Raw genomic sequence first — 12,568 nt, 5'->3', positions numbered from 1 at the left:
TAAAAAGGCTCTTGTGTTAGGAAACTCAAAATCAGATGCTACCATCCTGATGCAAAAGAAAATTCTTTTACTCCAATTTTTCCTTTTGTGAGGTATTTTTTTTAACTCATGTTTTGAAATTGTGGGTTGATGTCATGCAATAGTGGGGGCTCGGTCACTCTGAGGAACTCATGGGTACCGCTTTGTCTTATTCTGGCTTCAGCAGTATCTAAGGCCTCAGGCACACTGGTCTAAAGACCTGTTAGTAAGAACCAGCAGTTGCAAAGAAAAAATATGTATTTCCCATCAAGTTAGCAAGTGGTTGCTGGAAGTTGGAGAATGTTGTTGGTGGAGATCACTGTCTGCCTCATCACTGTAACCTAAACATCTCAAAAGGGGCATTGCTTCACACTTTTCACTCACTCTCACTACCCCTCAGAGAGTAGTTTGCTAGTATTTGTAGACAGGTCAGAATCTGTCGATTTCATTGCAGCAACTGTCAGAAACCTCCAGCAACCACTTGCAACTGGTTGTGGAATTTACACATATATTCCATAGCAACCAGCAGTCGCCATGTGTCACAGACCAGTTCATAGGCCTGATTGAATTGGTCTTTAGCAACTGATTTCATAGCAACTGGCAGAGACCTGAACCAGCCACTCGCAACTGATCAGGGAACATGCATTTGTTGTTCATTAACAATGGTTTCCAGGTGGTCACTAACTGGTCTCTAGACCTGTTCAGTTTCCCCAGTGAAAACATTTTGTTTTCAGTCATTTTTCATTAATCAAAGTTTTCACCCAGTTTAGTATATCAATAAATTTACAGATGCAGCTTGCCAAGCAACAACAATAAGACGGCAATACCAAGATGCTCGGTTTGAGGTTTTAAAATAATAGATGAAGTCATGCAACCTTTGCAGGCAATATCATCTAACAAAGTGAGCACAGTGTCTTTTTTTGTTTGGAAAGTGCCATTTGTAATCCATATATGGTACTGTCATGACTCATCATAAAGTAATTATACTCTAATTTCATTTAATGGGTCTCTTGTGATTGATACTATCCGGTTGTTCAGTCTGACGTCACTAGCCGTGTCTGGACCTAAACTCCACTGCAAGTCCATATATCAAACGATCACTATGGCATTACTGAGAGTTGAAAAACTGTCTAAAGTCTTTCATCTTTAATAAAATGATCAGCGTTCTGCTCTACCAGGTGTAACAATTGAGTTTAACATCCAGGCATCCAAGAAAACGGAATTTATGACATTTAACGGAGTTAGAAGTTAGCAGGGAGTTAGCTCGCTAGCTTCTATCTAAATACAATATAGCATGTCCTGACTGCGGGGTTTTGGAAACAAATTAAAACGTACAGCTCTGCTATCACTTCCAGCATAAATGAAGACAGGAAACTAAACAGCAGTGAGGTTTGTAGGGTTACTGAAGTTGGGCTAGCTGGTATATAATGATGTGCTACGTGACCGCTAGCGACACAGCTATGTTAGCATAATATAAACAAGCTAACTTTTTTTCCACTCGATAAAAGTTAACGTGAGTGTTCTCGGTGGTCAGGAACAAATATAATCGCATGGCAGGATGCTGTAAAAGGACCAAATTTCAGCCAGGAGAACAACTGAGATAATCCATCCACAATACGAGGTTAGTCATTCATATACTGCTGCATGGGCTGGGCTGTAGTTACATCCTAAGGTTTTAAAAACTGAGCTTAAATAAATGATTAGCGGTAATAAAAGCGGAGGGAGATCAACAGTGATCACTGACTGTTTTAGGAGCTTTTTGAGATTAAATAGAAGAAAATACATAACATTAAACATGTTAATAACACAAAAGCCATATTAAACGCAGACTACTTTAGGCCCGGAAGTAGGATTCGTCACGTCATCACTTAACAATCGGATTGCCGGCCTATGTTATTACTGATAACCTAAACAGAAATTTCAATGACTTCAAGGGACTCAAAAATGAACTGATTGAAAATAAAGAAGTTCATAAAACTGACAACTGAGTAACAATTTCTTACACTCTCTAAAGTTATTTCTTCAAATCTGACAAGTCCACGTCAGTACACATGCACAACTGACAATTTCACCACTCTGTATCATAAATACCTCAAAAGAGTGACAGTGTAGTTTCTGTCAGAAAGTGTGGGAAAAGGAATTGGGAAATGATTGTGAGCATTTGTTTCCAGTCGTCTTTTCTTGTTGTCATTGTGTTGGTTATGCTTATTTATATTGCATGTTGACAGCCTAATAAAAAAATGCAGAACACTTCATCACAAAGCTGTCTAATTTTGCTTAACTGACATCATCCATGGTAATCAAACTGTAATTCACATTTAGCCACATATTCCTCACAGCAACATTTCACACCACAGGTAGCTAACTGTATCTATGACTCAGATTACAAAGCAATCAACTAATCGTCACTTCTCGCTCGCATTTTACCTGCAACCCATCCTGAGGATATTTATTTGGCATTTAAATATTCATTGTGCTTTATACAGTTGACTCTCTTGGCTCTTGGGATGTTTATTTGAAAATGAAAGAAGCACTAGACCGTTTACAAAAGACAGATATAACCTTTTAAAGCAGATTTATTCAAAAAGGGCAATATTACCTCTAATGGCTTAAAATGCAAGGTACAGCAAGCAAAGCCTAATACTATTAGCTAGACACAAAACCATCTCATGCTTTGCCTATATTAAAAAAAAGGAGTAATAATTTCATTGTGATATTATCTAATCTAAAAATGAGTGTGAGATATTTAACAGACATTAGCTGATTAGCTGACAGACAATGGATCATTTTTGTCAACTTAAATTTAAAGATCAGGCAGGTAAGGTCAAACACAAGATCTAAAATGCTACTGCTATCCTCACTTTGCTCATATATTTGTATCTCTGGGTTGATCTCCACTAATTCCTCGAGGAAATATCCATCTTTCTAGCTGGTAGTTTGCTAGCTAGTTAGCTAGTTGCTAACGACTAGATTTCTTTGTTTGCTGTTTAGTGGTGAGGAGGTATTTTTTGTAATATAATGCTAGGAAAATGCTGCATTTTTATAGCATGCCCCTTAGAAGATTTTTTTTCAATTTACAATACAACAAAAGGAAACCTGTGATATTGGAAAAATAAGCAGGACGGCATCAGCAAATACTCATTTATTTTCCCAACATAAATTACATTTAATTAACTTCTTTTTATACCATATTATTCTTGGCTTTTCCATGTTGTCCTTGCAGTGGCACACCCTATACACTGCCACTTTGCAATAACACAACTTACAGTGGATGGTGGACTATAGGAGGAAAGTGACAAATCGCCAGGGTTGCACCGCATTTGAATTCAATGAACTCTGTAGAATGACCCATTCTCTTTACAAATATTTGTAAAGCCAGTCTGGATGGCTAGGTTCTTGCTTTTATACACCTGTAACAATGAAACTGAAAACACATGATTTGAAAGATTAAGAATTGTGCCTCAGTCGTTTTTTTCCATAGTGTATCTATGAGTGTATTCCTATAAGCAATACTTTCACAGGATATTTGATATTTGATCCATCCTTAAAAACAGTATATGCTTTAAGTTGAGCGCTGAATAAAGTTGTTTAGCAGATCCCTCCCTGAGCTTGGTTCTGTTGGAGGTTTCTTCCTCTCAAAAGGAGTTTTTCCTTACCACTGTTGCCAAATGCTTGCTTATAGGGGGTTGTCTGATTGTTGAGGTTTTCTCTAAAAAAATAAAGTGCTTTGAGTCAACTGTTGTTGTGAATCGGAGCTATATAAATAGAATAGAATAGAATTTAATACAAATTCACACTAATACACTATTAACTAGATGTAAATGGTAAACATGATATATTTTATTTCATTCATTTTATTTTTTTTCCTTACAGACATTAACATGAAGCTAACACTTCTCTTCTTGTTGTGCTTCTGTCTTTGTCTGTATAGAAACACCATATTTAGATTTATATATTTGCCCACTCATGAGATTTCTCTGTAAACTTGATTGCACGCAGAGGGAGGTAGAATAGTAGCCAGGAACTTGATTCTTATCACCTCTTCAGGTCACATTCTTGAAAACCAAGAGAGACGGAGCCCAAATTAATTCACAGGGGAAACTGATCGTGCCATTGCCCAAGCAGATGAAAGTGAAAAAAATCTGTCTTGTTGATCTTTGACATATTAACTGCAGCAACACCTAATTTCACGTCTCTTTCTAAATGACAACAGAGCATGACAATAATCACAGAGTTCTGTCATGAGAAGAAAAACAGTCCTTGACCAAGAATCTCCAAGAATCCAAATGGTTTTATCAAATAAAAACAAAACACGTTTATCCCTTCTGTGCATATTCACTTCCATTCTAAGGACATGTATGCTCTTGAGATATTTTTAGAAACAAAGGTTTCATCAATGTGACTCACAGTTTAAAAGATTTAGTAAATGCTGTCAGTTTAAAAGTGTGAAGGTTACTCGAAAAGCGATACATATTTAACTGTAAATCCTGTTTTTTTACAGCTTTGCTGTGATCTTTCAGGGTGTGTGTGTGTAACTACTGCAGTTTAGCCATTTACAAACTTACTGAAATGTTTCTGTCTGAAACCTAGCAACGTGGAACGGTAGTTGGAGGAAGTTATTTTTAGCCAGCCCTGCTGTTACTCTAATTGTAGGAGTCTGTCTTTGAATCTTGCCCGTCCCCTTTAATTACACTGCATTTTCCTAGTTACCACAAATTAAACTAGCGCAAGTACGTAAGACAAATGGAACAAGTATCTTTTAACTGTACAAATAATTATCGACCTTCTTTTTAAATTCTCAAAAAAAATGTGATTTTTGGGGGGAAACAGTACATTTTTTTCGATAAATTGCTCTGAGATAAGAACTGCATGCAAAAGAGACACCAACACCAGAAACTGACACCAAACGAACAGCAGGACAGTAACAACAACAGTGTATAGTTGCATTTGTATGGGTTTCACAGACAGACTCATAAACTTACTGTAACATGACAGACAATACATTCACAGGAAATCCACTTTATCATTCAAGATGCTGATACAGAGGTAGCGCTTGATCTTAAAAGGTATTAAAGGCCTACTCACGATGCTGTCAGGTAGAATTTATTGGCACATAAATGTAGAATTTGCAAAGTCCTGCTTTACATATTGCTAGTGGCTCCATAGTGTAGTGGTTTACACATTTTCCTAACAGGCAGAAGATCCCTGCTTCCATACTCAAGGAGAAACAATCCTTTTGGAGTTTTGTCAGGAAGGGCATCTGGTGTAAAATCTGTAAAAATCAAACGTGCGTAGCCACTTTTTGTGAATAAAGAAGCTATTTTTATTTTCAAATAAATTGCTCCTAGCATCCAAAGAATTGCCTTTTGTTTAATTACAGTGACACTTATTTGGTTTTTATTATTTTAGGTAATGTGAGACGCAGTAAATTGAAATTCACAGTGGTTTATAAGCCTCTACATTAAAATATCTCACATTCCCTCAGTTCATGAACGTTTCTCAGTTCGAAGCACCTCTACAAGGTTGTAGTCTTCTAATAGTCAGCGTGGTTGGCTCATAAATATAATCTTAGATCATAGAAAAGAACCAGGAGAAATTATTTTGTTATAGTAATTCAATTTTAAATTAAATGAGTCTTAGGTCCAGCTTTCTGACTATGTCACAGATAACAGAGAAAAGTTTCACTTCACATGCTATGAGCCAACATCACCTGGAGGCCTGGGTGTCATGTGACCTCACCTGTAGTGTCACTCTGCTGTCAGTGAGCCACTGTGCCACTTTGAAGAAGCCACCCACTGACTTCACACACCCAGAGCAATTCTGCTCTTTCAACAACCCGCCTATTTACCGTCTACATTTCAATAATTTCAGCCCAAGATATGTCAAAGAGCGCCACTCGCATATCTGCCGTTATTGATTGTCGCAGTTCATATGACATAACTTTTCCCTCTACACTACAAATACCCTCATTAAACGGTTTATTGTGTGCATCATTCAGTGACACTCAAACTTTTATAATGACATCTGTGTGGGCATTTATAGAGCCGTCACTGCCACTTAAGCCTCAGGGTTAAACGTCCTATATCTACGTCCTTTCCACTAAGCTGCTTCATCACTTTTAATTTACTTAATGAAGTACACTCACTCAAAGACATGTACCCGTACTGTTACACAAGAGTGAACATTGAGAGTAGATCCAGAGTAGCAGTTGTACCAGACCACCAACCCTAAGGACAAGCCACCACATGAAACAACAATCTTGCTGGAAAACAGAGGCACAACTGGAAGAACGTTAACAGGTCACTGAGTATAAAATCTTGGTGACTTTACCCGAAGGCAGTTTTGCAAAAAGGCTAAAAGTGGACGCGTAGCTTTACATGATGGCAAACTGCCATATCCAACAAGGAAGTGACTCATCCTGTTGTGTTATGGAGCTTTAACCCAACCCTTCACTTGCATCAGAATGCAGAACTGCACTATGTTTTATCATAACCTGATCTGGACCACTGTGAAGAGAGGAGATGCTTTAGAGAACCAGGCACTGGATTCCTCTCATCTTCTTTCAACACTAAAAGATGACTGGTCTACTTCAAGAAATACTCCATATGTATCCATGCACATCAGTACAGCTGACCAATGAATACAAAGCCACTGACCTATAGGCTTAGAGGCAATTTAATTTGATGATGTGAAGGAAAATGAGGATGCACACAGAACTCAAAGATTTTTTAAAAGGGAAGACCCTATGTGAATGGGCTCACAACCAGTTAGTACATAATTACAAGGGCCTAAAGACAAGTTCTCCACACATGTAACTTTGTGCTATCACACACCCAGTGACAGAAAATAAATGTTGCCTTTAATAGGGAACTATTAACCCACGCTAGAATAAAATCAAGTGCCATCCATACTCTGCTTTAAACCTCTCCAGATGAATTGGTCCTGTACAGTCACTAAGCCTGTGTGTGTGTGTGTGTGTGTGTGTGTGTGTGTGTGTGTGTGTGTGTGTGTGTGTGTGTGTGTGTGCAAAGAGAAACAGAATACAATCCGTGAATTATAAGACTGGTGTTTATACGGTAACAAAAATGCAGCTATAGTGATACAGTCTGTTTGGTTTGGTCTTTCTTGGTTCTCTCAATTCTGCTGTGTTACTAAAAGTACAACCAAAGAGCTGTAGCACTAAGTCTAGGCCTTTGCAGCTCAGGCCTGGCGAACAGTTTAGGAAACACTTTGCTGACACAGGGCCACGCAGAGGACTCGCTGTCCCACTATCACAATGGCACTTAAACAACTTGTGTGAGAATTTCTAAAACACCCTCTGGAGTTGAAACAAGTCAGTTGTGTGATTTGCCTGGCAGTGCGGATACTTCATTTCCCAGTAAACTACTGGTCCTATCACTTGCTGTAGCACATGTCCTGACCATTTTGTGGTCAGGGGAAAGTCTTAGCTTTGATTGACTGGATGAATTGCGTTAAACACAACTTACTGTCTCGCAGTGGCTTTTCTACTGACCAAAGTCAGTTATCACTCCAGAGCCCACTGTAATGCAATATTATGCTTTTAATATGATCAGCAAGGAATAGGAACATTAAAAAAATGTATAGCCTTTATGCTAGTAAGAGTTATATACATACAATTCTACTGAGACATTGTTGTACATATTTGCTGTTTATTGGTTGTTCTTTTTTTTAAAGTCTTACCTCTTTGTTACAGCTTATTTTTTCTAATTTAATCAAAAGTAGATAGTAGCAAAACTCAAATGCAGAGGTTGTATAACAGCACTTAGAGGACAAAAAATAAATGTCTACTCCATTAACTACGAAAAAACACATTTTTTTAAAAGTCTTTCCAAATTACAGCTCATTTCCTTAAACTAAAAGAGAAGATGGGAACCAGGGGCAGAACTGAACCAGTGTTTACAAATGAGTGAGGTGCAGAATTTGTTCTTTTGATTTGTCATATTTAAAATGTAGCACCAACTACTAGTAGAAAATGCTGCACCTCTGAAGAGATAAGTTAGAGTCTAATCAGCACCAGAAATTTTTAACTGACTATAAAGGGCTTTATATTGTACAGCTTCCCTCTAATGCAAGAACAACTGTTTATACTGAAATATGGAAGATGAGTATTGCTTAGAGAAATCTTTTCAAAGTAAAAGCCACTTAGAGTGTCACACTCTGCCTTGTTTGGGGGGGGGGGAATACCCAGAATATGCCTATGGCCGGTGATGACATAATCTTCCTGCTTGCCAGGAAAAATGCGAGTAAGAACAATTATAATGCAGTATAACATAAAATAAATGGATGGCGTACATGCATTAACAAATATTTATATTTCAGAACAACATAAATACAGCAAGAATTTATCCTACTTTCCTGCTTGGAGTTTGTAGCATGAGAAAATAGTTCCAAAGATGTTTATTATTATTACATTTTTTGACATATTTTGGCAAATCTTGTAATGCCTCCAAATTAGCTGTTGTAGCTGGGCCTATGAGAAAAATGCGTATTGCCAAACTGAAGGCACAAACTGAGGCTAACTGTGTTTTCACCCTATCTTGAGCTATACCAACACAAACCTTGGCTAGGTTTGTGGAGACATAATGCTGTAAAATATAACTTCTTCTTCTTGGTAATTGATAGTAGACAGTGTCTTGTTATCACTCCTGCAGTGTCTGCAAAGCGCGATTGTCCCACTAAAGTATGGTGATGATCTACTATACTGCAGTTGCAGTGTCGAAAAACTGTGCTGCTCTCAGCCCATCTACCCGCTTCATGAGGTAACAAGTAGCCCGCACTACATGCTGTCTACCTGGGGCTTTAAAACAGCCTGTTGAAATAAGCATTCCTGGTACACTGGCCCTCTGCGTTGTTATATTTGTTTTGGCAGGATATATAAAAATATATATGATGTTACTGTGATCCTAAATTCAGGGCTTATGTACTGATTTTTTATTTGTTTATTTTTTTTGTACCAGAAAAAAGTGCACAATCTAAATCGAAACGATGTCGACTGCTCAAGTGCAGGATTTGCTTCGGTGCAGCGGATCCCAGTCCCTTTCTACATGCCCTGCTGGCATCTCAGCTGCCTGGCTTCGTCAACATAAGAGCAACTCAGGTGCTCGTGTAAAAATCACGCTTTCGCAGGGCCCGCATGATGAGTATTGGTCTGCATCAGTAGAGTGACAGACATGAAAGAATAGTCTGTCTCCTCCGGCTGTTTCGCTGAAAACACAGCGAGTATAGCTCATTTAATAGAGAAGTGGTGATGCAGAGGAGTGGGGGGGGGCACTGCTGCAGTCAACCCGAGGATGGAATAATCTGGTTAGGGGGGAATCACGTTGTCCAGAAAAAAAGAAAGAAAGAAAAAGAAATAATAAATAAATAACTGTGCGTGGATGTGATCCTCTGAAATACCATCGAGCCCCTGTGTGTGTCTGAGAGTGAGAGAGAGAGAGGTGGGGGGGTGGGAGCAAGCGTTATTTAAAAAGTTAGAAGATCATGGTGCCGTGGTGATGCAGCGGGGGGGCTTTGTGTGTCTGTGCTGTGCCCCCCTCCTAAAAAAAAGACCTGAGCTCGCCGATGTAGTAGCAGCACAGAATAAGTTGTCCCCCCCCCCTCCTCTCCTTCAGGAGCCTCTGCATGATCCACTCGCTGCATAAATGTGATTGCAGATCTATCATCGTTACGACCAAATTAACAGAATTACGCAGACACTCAACTCTCTGCACACAAGCACGCATAAAGCCGGTTCGCTGAGAAACGGAGGAGTAGGCATAAATGGTGATGAGCTTACCACTTGGATTCTTGTTTTTCTTAAGACTCTTGCCACAAAGACACTGCAGCATATGCGTTCCTTTGCTGAAAATGTTCCAAAGAAACCACATTGATTTGGGCGAAAAGCAATCCCGTGTCTTAAACACCCAGATATAGATGAGATCCTTGCGGTTGCATAATAACACAATTGGATCAGTTCTCCCGAGCAAGGCTACCAATTGTATCATAAAAAAATAGGTATATCCAAGTCCTGTGCGCTTTCATTCACGTGACAAAATATTCACTGTCTGTCACACTTCGTGCTAATGGTGTGTTTTCTTCTTCTGGCGTGTAAAGAATGCCTCCTCAACTAGTCGACAATAGAAAATATACTCTGGAAATTGCATGTGTCGCACCGGGAGGAGACGGGTCGCCAGTAAACAAACACACAACTAACGTGCAAACAGTAAACCACGGTGGATTTCCGAGGAGAAAATCATTGCCTATTAGTTCATCACTCTGAGGAGAGGAGGGTGGATCTGCACAGCATCAAAAGCCAAGGGAGGATGCATCCTATGGACAGACTGCTGCAATGATAGCCCCAACAAGACACCACATTGCCGGATCAAGTCCAGTTCGTTTCCCCTGCAAACCTGCTTGCCTGGCGAGGTCAGACAGCATCAACCCCAGTTTTCATTTCTTTGAGCCCCCACGCTGCAACGTTTCTATTAAAGCCAGGGTTCTTGGTGTGTGTGTGTGTGTCCGTGATTCCTGGAGTGTGCGTTTGCTCCCTTTTCGGGGTGTTCTCCTCAAGCCGTTTCAGCACAACGCCACTGGCATCTCCAAAAGTACGATGCGCCTGTATAAGAACATTTGCATCATTTTTCTTTGGCGTCGGACCCTCTTGTTAGAAATAGACGAGTAGGAGGGGTTAAAGTGAAAGATTGGCTTTCCATTACGTAAACACGTGGTTTGTGCGCCGTCATATCGGTGATGCTTGGAAAAAAATTTTGATCCGGCAGAGACTGTTGTCCCAGGCTGTTGCAGGATATTCTATTTATTTATTACATGAGTGCATGTGTGTGTGTGTGTGTGTCGCAGGTGAAAAAGTCTGGTGAAAAGCATTTCTGTCCGTTACCTCTGTGCGGTTTCTTCCAAACAAATCATTTCTTTGCCTTCACTTCTGCAAGCTGCTGCAGCTCTGTGCACCTATATGGGGTGTTAAATGAGAAATTGTGCTTAATAGCTCTAAAGTCGCAGGTGTTCAGTACTCATTTGGATTGGTCGGTAGATACTCGTGTGCACCTGTTTCACGTCATCTAAGCATTTGAAGCTCAGTGAAGCAACAGATCCCCGATTAAGACACTGAACTGAGGAGGAGGGGAAAGACGTGCAACAGAAGTCGAGCCACGATTGCAAAAGATACCAAAAGAAGTGACAGAAATGTCAAGGCAAAATTGTATATGAAGGGATTTTATTTATTTTTTTAATCACATTTACTTGCTCTGTTTTGTTGCTTCATCCCTGAGGACAGAGGCCCAGTTAGTGTTGCTTGGAGCGACTGTTACCACTGCCTCATGGCTGATCTCTAAGGATTTATAGATTTTCCATCACAGACAAAAAGGCGAAGGAGATATTGTTCATTATCCTTGCCCTTACCAAGCTGGGGTTCTGGAGATAGAGGACATGTATGTGCACGGACACTTGCGAGTTTATCATTTCAGCCCAGCCTCAAGATATTTTAAATTTGATTTGGAACCACCGGTTCATTTGTTGTTTGATCGTCTTTTGTTAAATGTGTTTTCCACACTTCAGATCGCTTAATAACTCTTCAGTCTGTCAGCATTATTCTCTCTCAGCACAAATGGCAGAAGTTAGTGTTTGGAAGAGGAGCCATTAGTCGCTCAGTACAGCACTGACTCCATTCCCAGGTGTTACACAGACCAGAGTCACTATAGTACAAGAAAATGGGGGAGGGAGGCACCGGTGTGATTGAACCAGCAGGAGTATGTGACTCATTTGAGATCAAACCTGAACCACTTATTCCATGTATTTGATCTATTTTTTGTTTTTCATTTTATAAATCTGGGGTGAATAGTGAGTTCTTGCTTATATGGGGTATGTTTCACATTAAATCACTTCACTGATCCCTCCATTTTCAAAGTAAATACCTTTGTATTTTAAAATTGTGCCCTTTTATGTTATCCAAGTTGTGTGTTCACCTCTAAATTACAGCATTAATCCACTTTAATGGCCTAGTTTTGTGGCACCCGGGTCTTATCAGTTGTCTGTGATAACTGGTTCCTCGGGGATGTGGGCCACTTCGAAACAAAATGTTTCCTGAGTGACGTTCTTGACATTGCGAATCTGCTAAATCCTTGTTTAAAACTTAACTGTGAGAATTTCATATTTAGGGGACTTTCAATTTTTCAACTACAGCTGACACACATTTACTGTAGAGACACACTTATCAGGTGTCCTTGCGTGTAGATCCAGTCCACCGCCTCAGATAAGTGGCACATGTATTAATTTAGGGAATTTATGCTAACAAAACATATTCTCACGTGTTCTGTGAGGCCAAGTGAGCTCGCTGTGGAAACAGCGCAAGTGAGAGTCAGAGCACTGCAGTCTTTCCAGCTTCCTCTCTCTGCAGAGGCCTCTCATGTCATCTTTGCTATCGATCCGTCTACTGTAATGTAAAGTATCATCGCACCCTGGAGGATATCATCTGACAATTTTGTCAGGGATCATTAGAATACTTCTTTTTGATTGCTCAGGCTGTGGCCCGGCAGGA

The 12,568-nt window shown here is 39.7% G+C and overlaps 1 protein-coding gene across 2 annotated transcripts in view; it reads right to left on the bottom strand.

The window, feature by feature from the left end:
• Positions 1 to 10,674, bottom strand: part of fgf14 (fibroblast growth factor 14) — a 107,552-nt gene extending 96,878 nt beyond the window's left edge. Inside the window, exon 1 of one of the 2 annotated variants that reach the window (XM_005733789.2) lies at positions 9,815 to 10,674. In XM_005733789.2, the coding sequence (XP_005733846.1) occupies positions 9,815 to 10,022 (208 nt within the window). In that variant the 5' untranslated portion in view covers positions 10,023 to 10,674. The remainder of the gene's footprint in view (positions 1 to 9,814) is intronic. The other variant, XM_013911065.1, reaches the window with a different exon arrangement.
• Positions 10,675 to 12,568: the final 1,894 nt, after the last annotated feature.

The sequence above is a fragment of the Pundamilia nyererei genome, unplaced genomic scaffold (assembly GCF_000239375.1).
Source record: "Pundamilia nyererei isolate P.nyererei 1_Seehausen unplaced genomic scaffold, PunNye1.0 scaffold00055, whole genome shotgun sequence".
Taxonomy (NCBI): domain Eukaryota; kingdom Metazoa; phylum Chordata; class Actinopteri; order Cichliformes; family Cichlidae; genus Pundamilia; species Pundamilia nyererei.
This window is presented reverse-complemented; position numbering and strand designations above follow the sequence as displayed.